General features: G+C 46.7%; 1 protein-coding gene across 1 annotated transcript in view; it reads left to right on the forward strand.

The window, feature by feature from the left end:
- Nucleotides 1–2,457: 2,457 nt before the first annotated feature.
- The window catches only part of LOC146341833 (vomeronasal type-2 receptor 26-like), a 28,665-nt gene continuing 12,694 nt past the window's right edge, over nucleotides 2,458–18,428 (forward strand). The window contains exons 1-5 of the mRNA XM_084807052.1: nucleotides 2,458–2,745; nucleotides 4,560–5,405; nucleotides 13,155–13,382; nucleotides 14,337–14,463; nucleotides 15,683–16,589. Coding sequence (XP_084663178.1) covers nucleotides 2,458–2,745; nucleotides 4,560–5,405; nucleotides 13,155–13,382; nucleotides 14,337–14,463; nucleotides 15,683–16,589 — 2,396 coding nt within the window. The remainder of the gene's footprint in view (nucleotides 2,746–4,559; nucleotides 5,406–13,154; nucleotides 13,383–14,336; nucleotides 14,464–15,682; nucleotides 16,590–18,428) is intronic.

An 18,428-nucleotide genomic window follows, 5' to 3' on the forward strand; every position in this document is an offset into this window, starting at 1 on the left:
CTGCCATCCCCTTCTCCTTTTTGCCTTCAATCTTTCCAAGCATCAGGGTCTTTTCCAGAGAGTTTTCTCTTCGCATTAGGTGGCCAAAATATTTGAGCCTCAGCTTCAGTATCTGTCCTTCCAATGAGCACTCAGGGTTGATTTCCTTTAGGATTGACTGATTTGACCTCTTTGCAGCCCAGGGGACTTGTTAGAGTCTTCTCCAGCACCACAGTTCAAACGCATCAATTTTTGGGCACTCAGCCTTCCTTATAGTCCAGCTCTCACAACCATATGTTGCTACTGGGAAAACCATAGCTTTTATTATATGAACCTTTGTCGGTAAGGTGATGTCTCTGCTTCTGACTATGCTGTCTAGGTTTGCCATAGCTTTCCTCCCCAGGAGCAAGCGTCTTTTAATTTCATGGCTACAGTCACCGTCTGCGGTGATCTTGGAGCCCAAGAAAGTAAAATCTGTCACTGCTTCCATTTCTTCCCCTTCTATATGCCAGGACGTGATGGGGCCAGATGCCATGATCTTAGTTTTTTTAATGTTGAGTTTCAAACCAGCTTTTGCACTCTCCTCTTTGACCCTCAGCAAAAGGCTCTTTAGATCCTCTTCGCTTTCTGCCATTAGGGTGATATCATCTGCATATAGGAGGTTGTTGATAATTCTCCTGGCAATCTTAATTCCGACCTGTGATTCGTCCAGCCCGGCATTTCTCATGATGTGCTCTGCATACAAGTTAAATAAGCAGGGTGACAATATGCATCCTTGTCGTACTCCTTTCCCAATTTGGAACCAATCGGTTGTTCCATGTCTGGTTCTTACTGTTGCTTCTTGACCCTCGTACAGGTTTCTCACGAGACAGGTAAGGTGGTCTGGTACTCCCAACTGCTTCAGAATTTGCCAGAGTTTGTTGTGATCCACACAATCAAAGGCTTTAGCATAGTCAATGAAGCAGAAATAGACGTTTTTCTGGAATTATCTTGCATTCTCCATGATCCAGCAAATGTTGGCCATTTGATCTCCTGTTCCTCTGCCTCTTCAGAACCCAGCTTGTACTTCCAGTAGTTCTCGGTTCACATACTGCTGAAGCCTAGCTTGTAGGCTTGTGAGCATAACCTTGCTGACATGTGAAATGAGTGCAATTGCGTGGTAGTTTGAACACTCTTTGGCATTGCCCTTCTTTGGAATTGGAATGTAAACTGACATTTTCCAGTCTTGTGGGCACTGTTGAGTGTTCCAAATTTGTTGGCATATTGAGTGCAGCATTTTAACAGTATCATCTTTTAGGATGTGAAATAGCTCTGCTGGAATACTTTCATCTCTGCTAGCTTTGTTGTTACTAATGCTTCCTAAGGCTCACTTGACTTCACTCTCTAGGTTGTCTGGCTAAGGCACTATCATGGCTATCAGGGACATTAAGATCTTTCCTGCATAGTTCTTCTGTGTCTTCTTTCCACCTCTTCTTAATCTCCTCTGCTTCTGTTAGGTCCCTGCCTTCTATGTCCTTTATCATGCCTGTTTTTGCACAAAATGTCTCCTTGATATCTCCGATTTTCTTGAAAATGACCTCTAGTTTGAAATAGAGCTGTGTGCAAATAGCCGCTTGAAATTCTCCACCCTACAAAGAACTCAGTGACTCTGGGCTGGAGTCGGGAGGGGTCAAAACAAACAAACAAAACATGGCCCAATACTGAGACATCCCCACCTCCTAAACTGGTCAGACATGCCATGCTCCACCTGAGCATCCCTGCTTGCTTCTGGGACTGAAAAGAGAGTTCACAGAGGTTCCTCGCCATTTGATTAATTTATATCTAGCTGGTTATTCATGGTAATATCGGTACAGCACAGAGTAGTCAATTAAACAAAGGTGTCAGCAGGATGCTCAGGACATGCTTGACCTGCTGTTTAGAATGTGGAGAGTTTCAGGATTGGGGTATATTACCCACAGAGACAATGGATTGGCCAATTCAAAACATAACCCTTGTGACTCCTGGGTGGTGATTTGTATTCTGGATGGCATTGTGATTATTTCTGTAGTTACCTGGGAGCGACTTCTATTGATCAAATCAGCAGAGGAAGGATGCATACATTTACTAGGCTTTGTAACCTTTGCCAGAGTATTCTCCTGGTCCCACCAGAGACCAATGTGGCTGCTTCTGGAACCATCACAGATCGTGGGTGTGGGGAAATGGAAATTCAGATAGCAGGCATGAGATATATGTGTTCAGAGCTAGCATGTGTGAAGCTTCTCTGTGAGAGAATGTACTCATAGGATCATAGAATCCTAGAATCATAGAACAGTAGGACTGGAAGGAGCTTATAAGACCATCGAGTCCAACCCATTATAATAGACAGTATTTTAAAACTGTAACTACAAATGGTAATAAAAAGGTGCACAACACAGTGCAAAAAAATTACTAAGTACATAACATGTTTGTGAAACAAAATGAAAATCTCTTTCTAGTGTAATGACTGATAACTACCAGCACATCTTGGCCTTGGCATTTGCGGTGAAGGAGATCAATGACAACACCCAGCTTTTACCCAATATCACTGTGGGATTTGAGATTTATGACACCTGTTTAAATCATAAGCTGGCCTATCGTGCCATGATGCAGTTTATTTCCCCGAGGAACATTCTTCTCCCCAACTACAACTGTGGCATCCATAGAGTCTCAAGAGCCATCATTGAGGGACTTTATGCAGGTATCTCCCACCAGATCACCACTGTTTTGGGCATCTACAAAATTCCACAGGTAAGAGACTGGTGTGGATTGTAACCATAACAGTTGAGCTTGCCATGAAGATGGTAGGGCATCAATTGCACCCATTCCTGGAGATGTCTGATCAGGCCATGGCCACATGCATACCTTAGTTATATCCTATGTCTACTTCAGTAACATGGTCCATGTGGAGCTGCCTTTGAAAGTGTTCAGAAATGTCAGTTGATCCAGGATGCTGCAGCCAGAAGCATCACTGGGGCTGGTTACATGGAGGGAGCACATGACTCACTTCTTACAGCAACTTCACTGCTTCCGGTCTGTTTCACTGGCTACTGCTCTGCTCTGTTGCCAGATATGATTCAAAGTGCTGATTAGATCCTAACTGATAGGAGATGAACTTTGAAGTCCTATACAACTTAGGAGCAGGCTACATGACATAATGCAGTTTCCCATAGAAGTCTCCCCAGGTGCTATGATCTTCCAGAGATTCCCTTCTCTCAGTTCCACTGCTCTCAGAAGCATGTTTGGTGGGGACACAAAAGAAAGTCTTTTAGTGGCTGTTCCCAGGCTGTGGAATTCCCTGCAGATAGGGGCTAGGTTGTCTCCCTCCATCTCTGCTGTCCTTCCAGGGGCAGGAAAATATTTCATTCAGCCAGTTCCTTGGCATATAAACTGGTTTATTGGTGGAGTGGGTTTTATTGGGTTGGTGCTGTATTTATTTCTTTTCTTGATGTATTATTTAATTCTGTTTTTAACCTGTTTGGTTTTATGATTGTTTTAACTCAGTTCATTTAAAACTTGGTTTTATACTGTCAAGTGCCTTGAGTGCCATCTTAAATGGAAAGTGGGGTATAAATCAGTTATTTATCAACTAAATAACTGATAAGCATATACACTGATTCACCCATTCCTTTTCTTTGCACATGTAAGTTTGTTGATTGCTGGCAACAGGGATGGTTAGCACCAGCCTCAGCAAAATTGGACTACAATACTTCACTTGGGAATGAGTTGTCCCTATCAGGTGAACTCTCTCTTGGAACCATCTCAGTATGGTGTTTCTGTACCAGTCCATTTATCTTTGGTTCCCAGTCACCATGACTGCAGGGCATTTCCCCTACTACCCCTTTGAAAACCATTGATCCACTTGCTAATCCTACCATCCTTCATATCATTGTTGTCTCATGTTTCATCTGCTTTTCCTCAAGTTGTGCTGTGTTCTCCTCTCTTCCAACTGTATCTTCAACCACTCAAGCACATTTTGGGACTTGAGTGAACATGGAATGCGCTGAACACAACATGTGAAACCCAAATATTTGTTTGTTTACTGAATGTAGAGATAAATGATGATGAGGAGGATAGATAGATGATAGATAGATAGATAGATAGATAGATAGATAGATAGATAGATAGATCGATCAAGCTGATGCCAGTTGGTTAAAATATCCAGTTTAAATTGTTGAAGAAATGAATTCTTCCACTGATCATGTAACTGTCATATTCCTTCCATGAAACAAGTGCAATACTTACATTCTTAGGTATTTTTTAATGTTTTTATAAGTCCTATCAATGAAGAAAGAAGTCCGTTCACAAATGAATAAAGAAATAAAAAGTGAGGAAAAAGCAATGTATGAAAGTGAAGAATCCACATGGTATTTTGTAGGAATATCAGGCCTAAAACCACACAATATAATCTTTCAAAGAAGTTCAGTTAACTTTAGGGATTAAGAACTGTCTTTTAAAAATATACTACTGCATGCATGTGTGCTCCCCACACACTCCTGTTTAATTTTGATTCTTTTTTAAAAAAATGCATATGCCACAATACCCTTTCCTTGAACTGTCTTTAGCTCTTGTACACATTTGACCCAGTGAGGATGGAGAGGAACCAAGTCCGTTCCTTGTACCGGATGGTGCCCGATGATACCCATCAGCTCAGGGGAGTTCTTCAATTACTGTACCACTTCAAATGGACATGGATTGGGTTGTTTGCCGTGGATAGTGTAAATTTAGAATGGTTCATGCAGAACATGTTTCCAGTATTTTCCCAGAATGGCATTTGTTTCGCTTTCATGGAATCGTTTACCAATTTAGGTTACCTTGCTGAGAAGGGAGAGTTCATGAATTGGGCACTGGGGCTTCATGGGAAAGTCATGAAGAGCAAAGCCACGGTATTGGTCTTCTATGGAGATGCTTCTTCCATGGTGATCTTTAGATGGCTGCTGAATCTATCGCAAACGGTAGATACAATGCAAAACCCAAAAGGCAAAGCATGGATTCTGACAGCCCAGCCAGAGTTAAAATCTTATGGCAAGGAACAACGCAGTTGGAATATACAGACCTTCCATGGGGCGATATCTATTGGAGTTCACTCAGATGAACTTAAAGGTTTCCCAGAGTTTCTTCAGAGTAGAAACCCTACCAGCAATAAAGATGATGGATTTATCAGAGACTTCTGGTCACATGCCTTTGACTGTGTATTCCCAGATTCTGTTCTGAGAAACACAGGAGGGGAGAACTGCACTGGAGAAGAGATGATTGAGAGGCTTCCTAGGAATATCCTTCCAATGAGTGTAACTGGTCACAGCTATAGCATCTACAATGCTGTCTATTCTGTGGCTCATGCTCTACATGTGATGTATTCATCCAAACGAAAACTCATCAAAGGAGAGAAAGAGAAAATGCAGTTATGGCAGGTAATGGCCTCAACCATCTAATGTGGTTCTCAGTTTTATATTAAGGGCACAGTCCTATAGAGATCATGGGCAACTCCTGAACTTGAAGGATCCTGACTATCCTATGCAGAAGGCGCACCTAGGGGATTTGTGGTTAGACACACACTTCGTCACTCCTAGCTCTGGCTTCAGGGAGCCCATAGACGCAATAGGAAGCTGTCTAAAGTGGATTTGCAGTCTTCTTCCCTCCTTGCCCCCAGAACCACCCCTTTGTGTGCTCTCCACCCTCCATTACGAGCATGAGAATTGGTGGCATGGAAAGAATCATACTGGCTATGAGGGGGAGGGAGTGGGAGTGCAGTCTCTGGAAATGGAGGTTGGACATTTCCAGTTTCCAGAAACCAAAAAAATCCTATGGAGGTCTAGACAGTGTTGACCTTTGTAAAGTCAACTTCTCAAGTTTGTCAACAGTAAATGGCACTGCCATCTGCTGCTTTCTCCTTTGTGGCCTGTGAATTATTTATAGAGGTGCCATTTGTTGTTGCAATTCTACTTCTTAAATTTGCTTCTCATACAGTTTTAGCATTCCTGAAGGTGATATCTTCTTCCATCACTTGTCCCCATTTTCAAGATCAAAACCTGGCCACAAACGTATAGGCTGAGGATTCTGATGTCATCAGTACAACACAAATTTGGGACACTGCATGGAGAAATGCAGCTTTCTGTACACTTCTCACCATGATCACAGATCTCACGGTGCCATGTCTAATTGTGCCCCAGTGAGAACGAGCTGTGCATTTGTGTGGCTAAGGGAATGCAACCATCATTAGAAAAAATAAGAAGCAAGCAAGCTAATACTGCATGGACACCATGTGATGCATAGCATTGATCATCCAATATTGATATGGCCAAGGGAAATTATCATTAATCAAACAATGATAGTTGTGCCACAGCATGGGAGAGTGCACAGCAGGAGAGCAAGAAATATTCTAGGTATGTCAGAGAATTTTGCCACGAATCTCGGGGAGGCCGAATGCCAGCACATTCAGCCCCCCGAAATCAGTGGCGAAATGGTCTCCCCCCCCCCCCGGGATGGGACTTACCTTGGGCGAATCTTTCTGGTACTGGTGGCTGTGGCGGCGGTTCGGCGGCGATTCGGCCGCGGCGGCTGCCGCGGCCGGTCTTCTGACCGTCTGCCGCCGCCGCTATTTCCAGTTAAAAAAACAAAAAACAAAAAAACGTGATAGGCTACGTAAAGATTTACATAGTCTATCACAGCTAGATTTTTAAAAAACACCGTGATAGGCTACGTAAAAGTTTACGTAGCCTATCATGGCTGATTTAAAAGAAAAAAAAAACAAATGCACAAACGCAAATCAGCTGTGATAGGCTACGTAAACATTTATGTAGCCTATCACGTCTGACTGCATGGACGCAAACGGTGGCGGCTATGGCCGCTGCCATTTGCGTCCCTGCTAGCCAGGCGGAGCAGGCCGGCGGCTCCGCAGAATCCCTGCGGAGCGGAGCCAGCCAGCCAGAATTTCGGGGGGGAGGGATGGAGCACCTCCCCCCTGGCCAGAATTTCGGGGGGAGGGACAGAGTGCCTCCCCCCACCTCGAATCAATTTCGCTGTAATGTAAGTGACTTTAGTACATCCCTAGCAGCTGGGGCCAAGATGATGGTGGCTCCTCCTCCTGCCAAGCTGCTGCTGAAGACTCTGGTTGAGTCTGAAGCCCCAAAATGCAACATCTGAAAGTCGCCAGCATTACTGAATTTGAGTAGCACATCTAGGGATGGCGGAGAATTCTGCCACAGATTTCATTGATTCCAAATGCACTGGCATTTGGCCCCCCGATATCCATGGTGGAATGGTTTGCCCCCCCCCGGATTCCCCCTAGGACGAGGCTTACCTAGGGTGGATGTTCCAGATGGTGGTGGCTCCGGCGGCGGTGGTGGCTAGTCTTTCAACCGGCTGCCATGGCCGCCATTTGCATTCTGGTCTTTGCCGTGATAGGCTACATAAGTTTTTACATAGCCTATCATGGCATGCCAAGCAAATAAAACAAAACAAAATGGCGTATGCAAATGGTGGCGGCTACGGCGGCCGCCATTTGTGTTCCCTATTTTTCTCTGTTTTAGTCTATGTAAATATTTATGTAGGCAATGACAGTGAAAAAAAGGGGAACGCAAATAGCGTAGTGGAGCCATTTGTGTTCCTTTGTTTTCTGCAGTTTTAGCCTACGTAAATATTTACATAAGCTATTATGGGGGGGGAGAACACAAATAGCGCCCACTACGCTATTTGCGTTCCCCCTTTTTTTGCCGTAATAGCCTACGTAAATATTTATGTAGGCTAAAACTGAGAAAAATAGGGAACGCAAATCACGTCTGTCGGAGCTGCCGCCATTTGCATACGCTTTTTTTTTTCCCCCAGCAGTGATAGGCTATGTAAATACTTACTTAGCCAATCATGGCAGCCTGGCTGGACACAAATGGTGGCTGCTATGGTGGCCGCCATTTGCGTCCGCAGCAGCCAGTACGCGGCCAGAACTCCAGCTGCAGAAAGGCCTGGCCGGCTGCGCCGCAGAGCTGCCACAGAGTGGAGCTGGCCAGATTGGATTCCAGGGGGCAGGACAGGATCGTCGCCCCCCCGTCGAAGATTCTGTGGGGAGGGACGGAGCGCCACCCCGCCCACTGTGAATCAATTCTGCAAAAATGTAAGTGACTTTCTTACATCCCTAAGCACATCAGTCACTGCCTTTCAGAGGAAACAGCCAATGAAGGTGCTGGAGAAGCAAAAAGCCCATCCCTTCAATGCTCATTGGCTGCATAGACACAAGCACAGTCTCTGATTGGTTCAACTCCAGCAAAGGAGAACAATACAACTCAAGTTGAAGACAGATGCCATGGGGATGCAGTCTTGGCTGGACAGCCAGCACCATAGCACCTTTTCTTGGCACCAGGCTAGGAGGAGGGGGAGCTCGTGCCACTGCCTCCTTATGTATTTTCCTTAAAAGAAGCAGAGCTGTCTGGGTGGAAAGGAAGCACCTTGCTTGGAGCCCTCAGATCTGGTGCTGCCCCCAAGGGAATCTCACAGTCAGAAGCAGGGCACTGACCTTGGTTACCATTGCTGTGGATTTCGTACTACCGCTGAACCACAGCCAGAGCCGCCGCCGCCCCCAGGAAGATCCGCCCAAGATAAGTCCCATCCCGGGGGGGCGGGGGGGGGCAGACAGTTCTGCCACCGATTTCGGTGGGCCGAATGCGCTGGCATTCGGCCTCCCCTAGATTCATGGTGGAATTCTCTGACATCCCTAGGTAATTGACTTAACAGCGCAAATATTGCACCAGAGTCACATTGATGCGCTTGGTCTGACCGTCCGTCTATGGATGGTGGGCGGAGGAAAGTCGGAGCATCACATGGAGAAGCCCAAGTAGCTCCCTCCAGAAATGGGCAGTGAATTGGGCCCCCCTATCCAAAATAAGACCCTTGGGCCATCCGTGGAGATGGAAAATATGTGCCAAAAAAAGGTCCGCCATCTCCCTGGCTGTGGGCAACCCAGAGCAGGGGATGAAATGGGCCATCTTAGAAAACAAATCCACCACCACCGGAATAGTGGTCTTACCATGTGGGTGAGGCAAGTCAGTGATGAAGTCAAGGGTTTCCAAGGTCTTGAGGGGGTAGGCAGGGGGTGAAGCACGCCTCTGGGCTTGCCTGAGGGGGCCTTCACCTGCTGGCAGGTTGGGCAGGAGGCGACATAGGTCTTGACGTCCCGACACACACGAGGCCACCAAAAATCCCACTCTTGGCGATGCCAAAATGCCCAGCGGTGGGGGACTCATGGCACTGTTGGAGGACCTTCTCACAGAGGGGTCTAGAAGGCACATAGACCCAGCTGGAATGGTAAAGCAGGCCACCTTGCAAAGAGAAGGGGGTAGAGTGGGGGAGGCCAGAGGCTAGCCCCAATTCCTCCACGTTTGTGTGGACAAAAGCATCCTAATCCTGTTCAGAGTGAATAAGCTCCTCCCAAGAGTGAGGTACCGCAGCTGCCGCCAGGCTCTGGGATGGAAGAATCTGAGAGGGGGGGATTTATCTCACCCCCTGGCTGGAGGTCTAGCTTATGAGAAAGAGCATCTGCTTGTAGGTTGTCAGAGGCCTTCGCATGGCAAATCTTAAGGTGGAACCGGGGAAAAAAAAGTGACCACCTAATCTGCCGCTGGTTTAAGGCATGGGTTGTCTGAAGATGTTCCAGGTTGCGATGGAACACCCTGGGACGGGACTTACCTTGGGCGGATCTTCCTGGCGGAGGCAGCTCCAGCAGCGGCTCCGGCAGTGGTGCGGCGGCGGTGCGGCGGCAGTGGCGGCGGCCGGTCTTCTGACCGGCTGCCACCGCCGCCATCATTTCCAGTTAAAAAAAACAAAAAACAAAAAAAGTCATAGGCTACGTAAAGATTTACGTAGCCTATCAGGGCTAGATTTTTAAAAAACACCGTGATAGGTGATATAAAAGAAAAAACAAAAAAATGTGCATATGCAAATGGCGGCGCCCATGGGCAGCGCCATTTGTGTTCCTTATTTTGGCACGTCTTAGTCTATATAAACATTTACGTAGACTAGGACGGCGAAAATAAGGGGAACGCAAATAGCGGAGCGGAGCCGGCCGGCCAGGATTCCTGGGGGGAGGAGAGATGGAACGCCTCCCCCCCAACCATTAGCATAATCTCTGAAAGGTAAGTGATTTTCATACATCCCTAGTCCAAATAATCCTGGAAGATGCCATTCATAAAACGCGAAAATGGGGAGGGGGTGCAGGTGAGCCCAAACAGCATCACTAGGTATTCATATTAGGGATGTACGAAAGTCACTTACCTTTGTGAAGCTTGGATTCGTGGGGGGGGGAGGCGCTCCGTCCCTCCCCCTGGAATCCTCCCTGGTCTGCCTTCGCTCTGCGGTGGCTCTGCGGAGCCGCCGGCCAGGCCCTTCTGCAGCCGGAGTTTTGGCCCCGGAAGGGCTGTGGCGGATGCAAATGGTGTTCTGCAAATGCAAATGTGTCCTGCGAAGCTTCTGTGATAGGCTACGTAAGTATTTACATATCCTATCACGACAAGCCCCCCCCAAAAAAACAGCATACGCAAATGGTGGTGGCTACGGCGGCCGCCACTTGTGTTCCCTATTTTTAGCCATTTTAGCCTACATAAATATTTACTTAGGCTATTACAGCGAGTAAAAAGGGGAATGCAAATAGCGTAGTGGGCACCATTTGCGTTCCTCCCCCCCCCCCCGTTTTAGCCTACATAAGTATTTACGTAGGCTATTACGTCGAAAAAAATGTAGACTACAGGGACCAAATAAGGAACGCGAACGGCGGTTCCCTATGGGGGCCGCCATTAGCGTATGACTTTGCAAATCTAGCCGTGATAGGCTACGTTAATTGTTACGTAGCCTATCACAGGGGTGGTTTTTTTTTTTTTTTACTTTTCTTGTAATGGCGGCGGTGGCAGCCGGTCGAAAGACCGGCTGCCGCCCCCGCCCCTGATGAAGACCTGCCGAACCGCCGCCGGGACCCGCCGCCAGGAGCGACATTTGTAAAAGGTAAGTCCCATCCCGGAGGGGCGGGGGGGCGGAGAATTTCTCCCCGAACCTTCGGAGGACCGAATGCGTTGGCACTCGGCCCCCCGAAGTTTCAGGGAGAAATTCTCCCCCATCCCTAACCGCGCCTGAAGAAAGGGGACGCCCATTGATGGTCTCCACTGCCAAGGGGGCAGGAAGAGGCAGGGTAGGAATCTTGTGGAAGAGAGTGAACGTTTCAGCCATGAAACTGGTCGTAGCCCCAGAGTCCACTAAAGCTAGGGCCTCCACCGCACCCCATTGGGAGGAGTGGAGGTGAACATGCAATAGCAGATGGGAGGGTGGGGTGTTGCATAAGGCACCCACCTGGTGGGGAACCGATCCCCACACTGGAGACACCCAACAGGTTTGGGAGGCAGCCTAGTCAGGCCTGGGGATGAGGAGGAGGAAGAGGAAGGAGGGGGGAGGCAGTGGGGCTGCGGGTCTGGCGTGGCAGGTTTTGGAAAAATGTCTCAGCTTTCCACACTGAAAGCATCGGCGCTCTGCGTGCTGCCACTCTAGTTCCTCCAGCGGCAGTGGGGCTCAGGTAGCTCCCAGCTGCATTGGGGTCTCTTCCCCCCCCACTGCAGAGGCAAGGGGTGGGGGAGGGGCAGAAAACATAGGGGGAATGGGACGAGGGAAATCTCGGCCCCTGGCGCCCTGCCGGGTCTGCTGGCACCCCTCCAGCTGACTATTTATCTGGAGGCAGGTCTGGATGAGGTCCTCCAAAGTAGGCAGACTAGGCATGCATGCCAACTCATCCAAGATCTCATCATTCAAACCATCCAAAAACTGAGCCACCAGCACGGCATCATTCCACTGTAAATCCTGCATCAACAAGCAAAAAGTTGTCGCGTAGCTGGAAACGGAGTCCTTGCCCTGCCTGAGGTGGCGAATCTCCTGAGAAGCCATTTGCGTGCCCAGGGTGTCACTGAAAAATCTGGCCACCGCTGTCATGAAACCTTGGTAGTCCCCGAGCAGCGGGTCATTAGCGAGAAGGAGTCCCGAAGCCCATCTAGCTGCCTCGCCTGAAAGTAGGTTAATGATAAAGCTGACAGGAACCTGTTCTCTCAGTAAATCCTCAGGTCGTAGGCGCATGTACAGCTCTGATTAGGCCTGGAAAATCTGAAAAAGTCCTTTCTCACCAGAAAACGTCTCTGGCAGAGCCACCGGGCTCTTGCGGTGGGGGGGAATGGAGGTGGTGGGGGTTGAACCGCAGCTTGCAGACTCTGTATGGCAGTCATCAGTTGAGCCACTTGATCACAAAGAGCCTAGTTCTCTTGTGCAAGAGCTTGCACCGCCGGGTCCATGGCAGCCTCCAGAGGCAGTAGGAGCAGAGAGAGAGAAAAACAAGAGGAATGGGGACCAAGCTGTCAGGAGCGCCCTAGCTGCCTCTTGCAGTCCCCACCAATAGCCAACTCAGGACACAGAAGATGAGGAATTCTTTCCAAGACTTTATTCCTTTATTACTTTCTGATTCTTTCAGAATACTAGTCGCTAGCGCCAAAGCAAGGAACAGCACTGGGCAAAGATAGCTGAGTAGCCTAAGCTCCAGGTAAGGCAGTTGGTCCCCGTTTGAAGGAGAATCACAGGAAGACCCTGAACTTAGGGTTAGGGAGAGATCCTCCCTCTTTCCCTTGGGTTCTCGGGACGCAACTGTTGTTTGCGCGCCAGACGAGCGCTACGCCTCCTTTCAGCGCCCTCCATCTTTTGTTGCTCCCTGCATCTGCGCCGAGCATCCAGCAAGCAGCCCTCCAGTGGTCTCTCACTGCCAGGGTCACTATCTATCCCAGGAATGCTGGCAGGAGGAATCTCTGCCAGCTGCTGTGCTTGTGAGAGATGAGCGAGCTCCTCTCCCACGGATTGCTGTTCTTCCTCAGAATCAGAACTGCTCTGGGGCTCTATAGGCTCAGTTTCCACCCTGACAGTCAGAAGGGAGACTTTCCACCTCTGGTCTTCGCCAAAATCCAGCCCTGGAGAAGCCAGCTGGCTAACTTGATTAGTTCTCCAGAGCGCAGGACAGGAGGGACCACAATGGGATCCATGGCATGTGTGCATGTGCAAGTGTGCATGTGTGTTTATCAGTGCAAAATATTCCTTTCCTTCTTTTCAGCTCCCCTATTTCTTTCTTTGAAAAGCGCATATTTTCCTTTTCTATCTAGCTCCACCATTTTCTGAAACATGTCTCATTTAACAACAGTGCTGGGGACACAGTTTCATTTAAGGAAAATGGGGAAGTAGTTGGAGAATTCGATATTATCAACTGGGTCACATTCCCCAATCAATCCTTCATTAGAGTGAAAGTTGGAAGGATAGATCCCCAGGCTCCAACAGGTCAAGCATTGAAGATTCATGAAAATGTCATTGTATGGCACAGCTCATTTAACCAGGTAGGAATTCAGTGCAGATGTCTTGGGAATCATACCAAGGTCAGTATTATTTATTATTATTTTTCTATGTATTACATTGATATCCCACCTTTATTCCCCCTTAGGGAACCCAAGGCACCATACATTATCCTCCTCTCCATTTTAGCCTCCCAACAGCAACTCTGGGAGGTGGGTTGGGCTGAGATTCAGTGACCAGCCCAAAGTCACCCAGTGAGCTTCCATAGCCAAGTGGGGACTAGAACCCAGATCTCCTGACTCCCAGTCCAACACTCTAGCCACAGCACCACTCTGGCACTCCGTAAATGGTGATGACTTTGAGGGATGTTGTCTCTTGTGAAAAGATAAATGGAAAACTTTTGTACTGAAAACCACAGTGAATGACATCTCCCCCCCACTCTGTGTGTTTCTGTGTGTGTGTGAGTCTATGGATTCCATCCATTATCTACACTGACACACTGAATATCAAGTTTAGCTTATTTGTACAACTCTGGCATTAGAGACCACAAAATAATTGCTCTGACCCTGTGAGGGAAATGATGTGGAGTTCAAGCAAACATCTGCAAGTGTACACACTATGAATCTTCCTTTCTTTCACTTTAAATCTCCTGGAGTCTGTGGTCTTCACAGGAGCCATAATGCCTCATATCATTAGTGTGCTTGGCATGCAAAACTGGATCCCTGATATCATGCAATGCTAGGCTTCACATAGACAAAATGGGTGCCATTGCTTTCGCTCCATTTGCCACTGTGAGAAGACTGCTCACCATGCTGAGGAAACAAGCAACCATTTCAGTATACCATAGTACAGGGCCACTTGTAGTATGTTTAGGTAATTTGGGAAGAATTTGTTTTTTAAAAAAGGAATAAATACATACATACATTTTCCTGGACTCTCCGAATTCCAGTCCCATGCTTCTGAAGATTAACTTTCTCCTGTTTCAATTGAGGGAATAGGCCCAACCCCTTTCGATGTGCAATGACAAGTGTCGCCCTGGTTATCAGAAGAACAAGAAGGAGGGGGAGCCATTCTGCTGCTACGACTGCATTCCATGTCAGGAAGGGAAGATCTCGGATAAGCATGGTGAGAGTTGTAGCATGCAGAGATGTGAACCAGATGAGGAATTGGAGAACCAGGGATGCTCGAGCTCACTCAGAGATTCTGAACTTAATTTCCAAATGTGGTTTGGCTTCTTCCCATTTTTGTTTGTGGCCTGTGTTTCAGTTTGTTTGAATGGGGAAAGTGCCCACTTGTTTGGGTTTTTGTTGGGTGTTTTTAAAGTTGTGTATTCTTAACAGAGAAAATGTTCCAAATGTGAATAGAACAGTGTGAATTTGAGAATATTTGGGGGGAACATGCGATCCTATTCATGTTTGTTGTTGTGGACATGGCACTTTGGAGTGATTTGTGAACTGCACTGGAACTCCAATAATCCCCCAAACATATTGCTTTTACTTCTGAGAAAGATCCATGCATTTGTGGAGTTCAGTGGGGCATTACTGTTGCATTGAAATCTGATTTGTAATTCCCTAGGGTGTGTGTGTGTGTGTGTGTGTGTGTGTGTAGATGACATCTGTCTGTCTTCAGGCAATTGTATGACAGAAGTAGGGCACCACAGTTCTTTGCCCAGTGAGAGACTGCCTGCTTTTCCATGTTGATAAAGACGATGAAGCCATATGATTGGCATGAGATTGGTCAAAATCCCCCGATACCAGGGCACAAGTTTTTTTAACCCTAACAAACATAAAGAATGCAGAAGTGAGTCAAGGGAATAAGCATATATAATGCTAACCACATGAGAATCCACCACCTCAACTATCATGGGAAAACTAGTTGGTGGTACAACACAATGACGCCACATCTGTTGGGAAAATAAAAACCCAGCACACACTAACCAAGGCACAAAAATGATAGGAGAGAGAGAGATGTGTGATATATATAGATGATAGATAGATAGATGATAGATGATTCAGGGAAGCTGCAATGTTCAATCAAGACACATAGGGCCCCTAGGTGAAGTTCATGCAAAAATGGTTAATTCATCACCCTTGAGAGCACATATACCCTATGCAATCAATATCGGAAACAGGTTCTGTGCTCTCATCATGTGTCAATGTTAGGGTCAACTATTCCCAAATATAAACACAAAATATAATACTGTTCAAGAGAAGGTAATAAGATCTTTCTGGATTTATTCCTTATTATAAATGCTTTATTAAAAATAAAAAAAAAAACTCTTAGTAGCTTTAAAATTTGGTAACTTCTATGATTGATACACATTCTTCCCCCTCCTGTTTTTTAGACATAGATGACTGTTTTCCATGTCCAGCTGATCAGTATCCAAATAAAGAGAAAAACTTATGCATTCCGAAGATCGTAACCTTCTTGACTTATGAAGAACCTTTGGGGACCAGTTTGGCCATTGGTGCTCTTATCTTTTCTTTGATCACCCTTCTGGTGCTAGGGACGTTTATGAAGCACCACAACACTGCTATTGTCAAGGCCAACAACAGGAACAAAACCTACATTCTTCTTCTCTCCCTCCTGCTTTGCTTCCTTTGCACAATGCTATTCATTGGCCAACCACAGACGTTGATGTGTCTTCTTCGTCAAACTATTTTTGGCATCATCTTCTCAGTGGCGCTTTCTTCTGTGTTGGCAAAAACCATCACTGTGGTTCTGGCTTTCCTAGCCACCAAACCAGGATCGAGAATGAGGAAGTGGGTGGGGAAAGGCCTGGCCAACTCCATTGTTCTTTCCTGCTCCCTTATTCAAGTAGGCCTCTGTACTGGGTGGTTGACAACTTCGCCTCCATTCCCAGATGTCGACATGCACTCAGGAACAGATGAAATTGTCCTAGAGTGCAATGAGGGCTCTGTGACCATGTTTTACTGTGTCCTGGGCTACATGGGCTTCTTGGGCCTTGCTAGCTTCTCTGTGGCTTTCCTCTCCAGGAAGTTACCCGATACTTTCAATGAAGCCAAGTTTATTACTTTCAGCATGTTGGTCTTTTGCAGTGTTTGGTTATCCTTTGTCCCAGCCTACCTGAGTACCAAGGGAAAATACATGGTAGCTGTGGAAATCTTCTCAATCTTCGCTTCCAGCGCTGGGTTGCTGAGCTGCATCTTTTTCCCCAAGTGGTACATTATTGTCCTGAAGTCTGAGTTGAACAATAAGGAACAGCTGATGAGGAGAAATGATTTCAGAAAGTAGGGGTGCAATCCTATTCATGTTTAGACAGGAAAAAATCCTACAACTCCCAGCTCATGAGGGTAAATGGTTAGGGAAAGTAAGAGTCCATCCTTGATCTTTCCAAACTCTTTTCACAGTTTAAAAATGCATCGGTTTTTAATTTGGTTGTACCGAGAGTTGCTTAAGGAATAAGAAGTGTCAGAAACAAACCTAGTGCCACTGGGTTTCAAAAGCTGGTGATCAAAACAGAATAGGTTTTCTGATTTCTGATACTTTGCTTTTTTTTTTTTTTTTTGCTTTTTTTCCATCCTTGATCTTTCCAAACTCTTTTCACAGTTTAAAAATGCATCGGCTTTTAATTTGGTTGTACCAAGAGATGCTTAAGGAAGTGTCAGAAACAAACCCAGTACCACTGGGTTTCAAAAGTTGGTGAACAATGGACAAAAATAGTTTAATTTCTGCTCTGGAACATAACCTAAAAGATTGTATTTTTGAGAATATAAGTGTTGCTACCAATGACTGAATTTTAGTTATTTAAAATCTTTATCTAAGAGGCATTGCTCTGTGCATATTCTTCCAATTTGAACTTCTTTGAAGCCAATTCAAAGGTTCCAACAGGAACCTTCCCTCTGTTTAAGTTCACCCTCCCAAAATACTGGGTAGTTGAAGTGATAAAACCAGTGGGTAATGTGTAACTTTAGGCATATTCCTCATTAGTTTGGGGTAAGAATTGGAGTAATGTCATGCATCAGAATAACTTTGCTGTATAGAATAAGGGACCATTTCTTTTATAATAAACATGCACTATTTATTATTCATTTCTGCTTCTTTTAAGTATACTGGCGGGGGGGTTCTGATGATGAGCAGTTGAGCTTAAAGGAAAAGACTGGGGGTGGGGGGAGCTCAATGGTAGGTGGAACCAGTTCTTATGGTGAGCAGAGCCAGAACCAAAAGTGGGAGGGATCCACCATTCTCTCCCTCTCTACTTCTTTCCTTCTCATTTTCTGTCATCCCCAATCTTTAACTTTCTACCAGTCCTTTCTCTCTCTCTGTCTCTTCAGTTTAGGGATGTACGAAAGCCTTACCTGGAATTCTGGCCGCTGCCTGGTTGCTGCAGCCACAAATGGCTTCTGCTATGCCGGCTGCCATTTGCATGTCTGCCAAGGCGTGATAGGATACATAAGTATTTACGTAGCCTAGCACAACAAAAGACAGCCATGTAAATGGTGGCCGCTACACAATTTGCGTGGCTGCCTTTCTTCGTGATAGGCTATGTAAATACTTACATATCCTATTACGGCAAAGAGCAGGAGCGTACATGGCGTAGTGGCCGCCATTTGCGCCCCTTCTCTTTGCCGTGGTAGGCTACATAAGTATTTATGTAGCCTATCACAAAGAAAGGCAGCCAGGCAAATGGCGGCCGCTAAGACAGCTGCCATTTGCAGCCGCAGCAGCCCAGCACGGGCCGGGAGACCAGCTGGAGTCGCGGCCCCATCCGCCGCAGCCAGAGCTGCTGCCGAACCTGCTGCATCCATCGCCTGGTACGCTTCGTCCTGAGGGGATTCCACGGGGTAAAGGGGGGGGGAGGCCGTTCGGCCATAGTTTTTTGGGGGGCGGATTCTTTAGAATTCCTCTTACCTGAGTCCATGGTGGAATTCTCTGACAATCCTACTTCCGTTTCTCTTTCTGTCTCTGCGCATGAAGCATCACTGGAGGTGATCTAACTGCCTGGCATGTGTAGAGACATAAATATTGTCCAACATTCCATCCACCCCGTCTCTCCAAGGGAAAGACCAGATGGGGGAAGCACACATGTAGGCATGTCATTTCAAGGTGGGAGATGGGGGTCTCCTCTG

Source organism: Heloderma suspectum, chromosome 6 (genome assembly GCF_057233095.1).
Source record: "Heloderma suspectum isolate Gila_16-S chromosome 6, 16-S_ref, whole genome shotgun sequence".
Lineage (NCBI taxonomy): Eukaryota > Metazoa > Chordata > Lepidosauria > Squamata > Helodermatidae > Heloderma > Heloderma suspectum.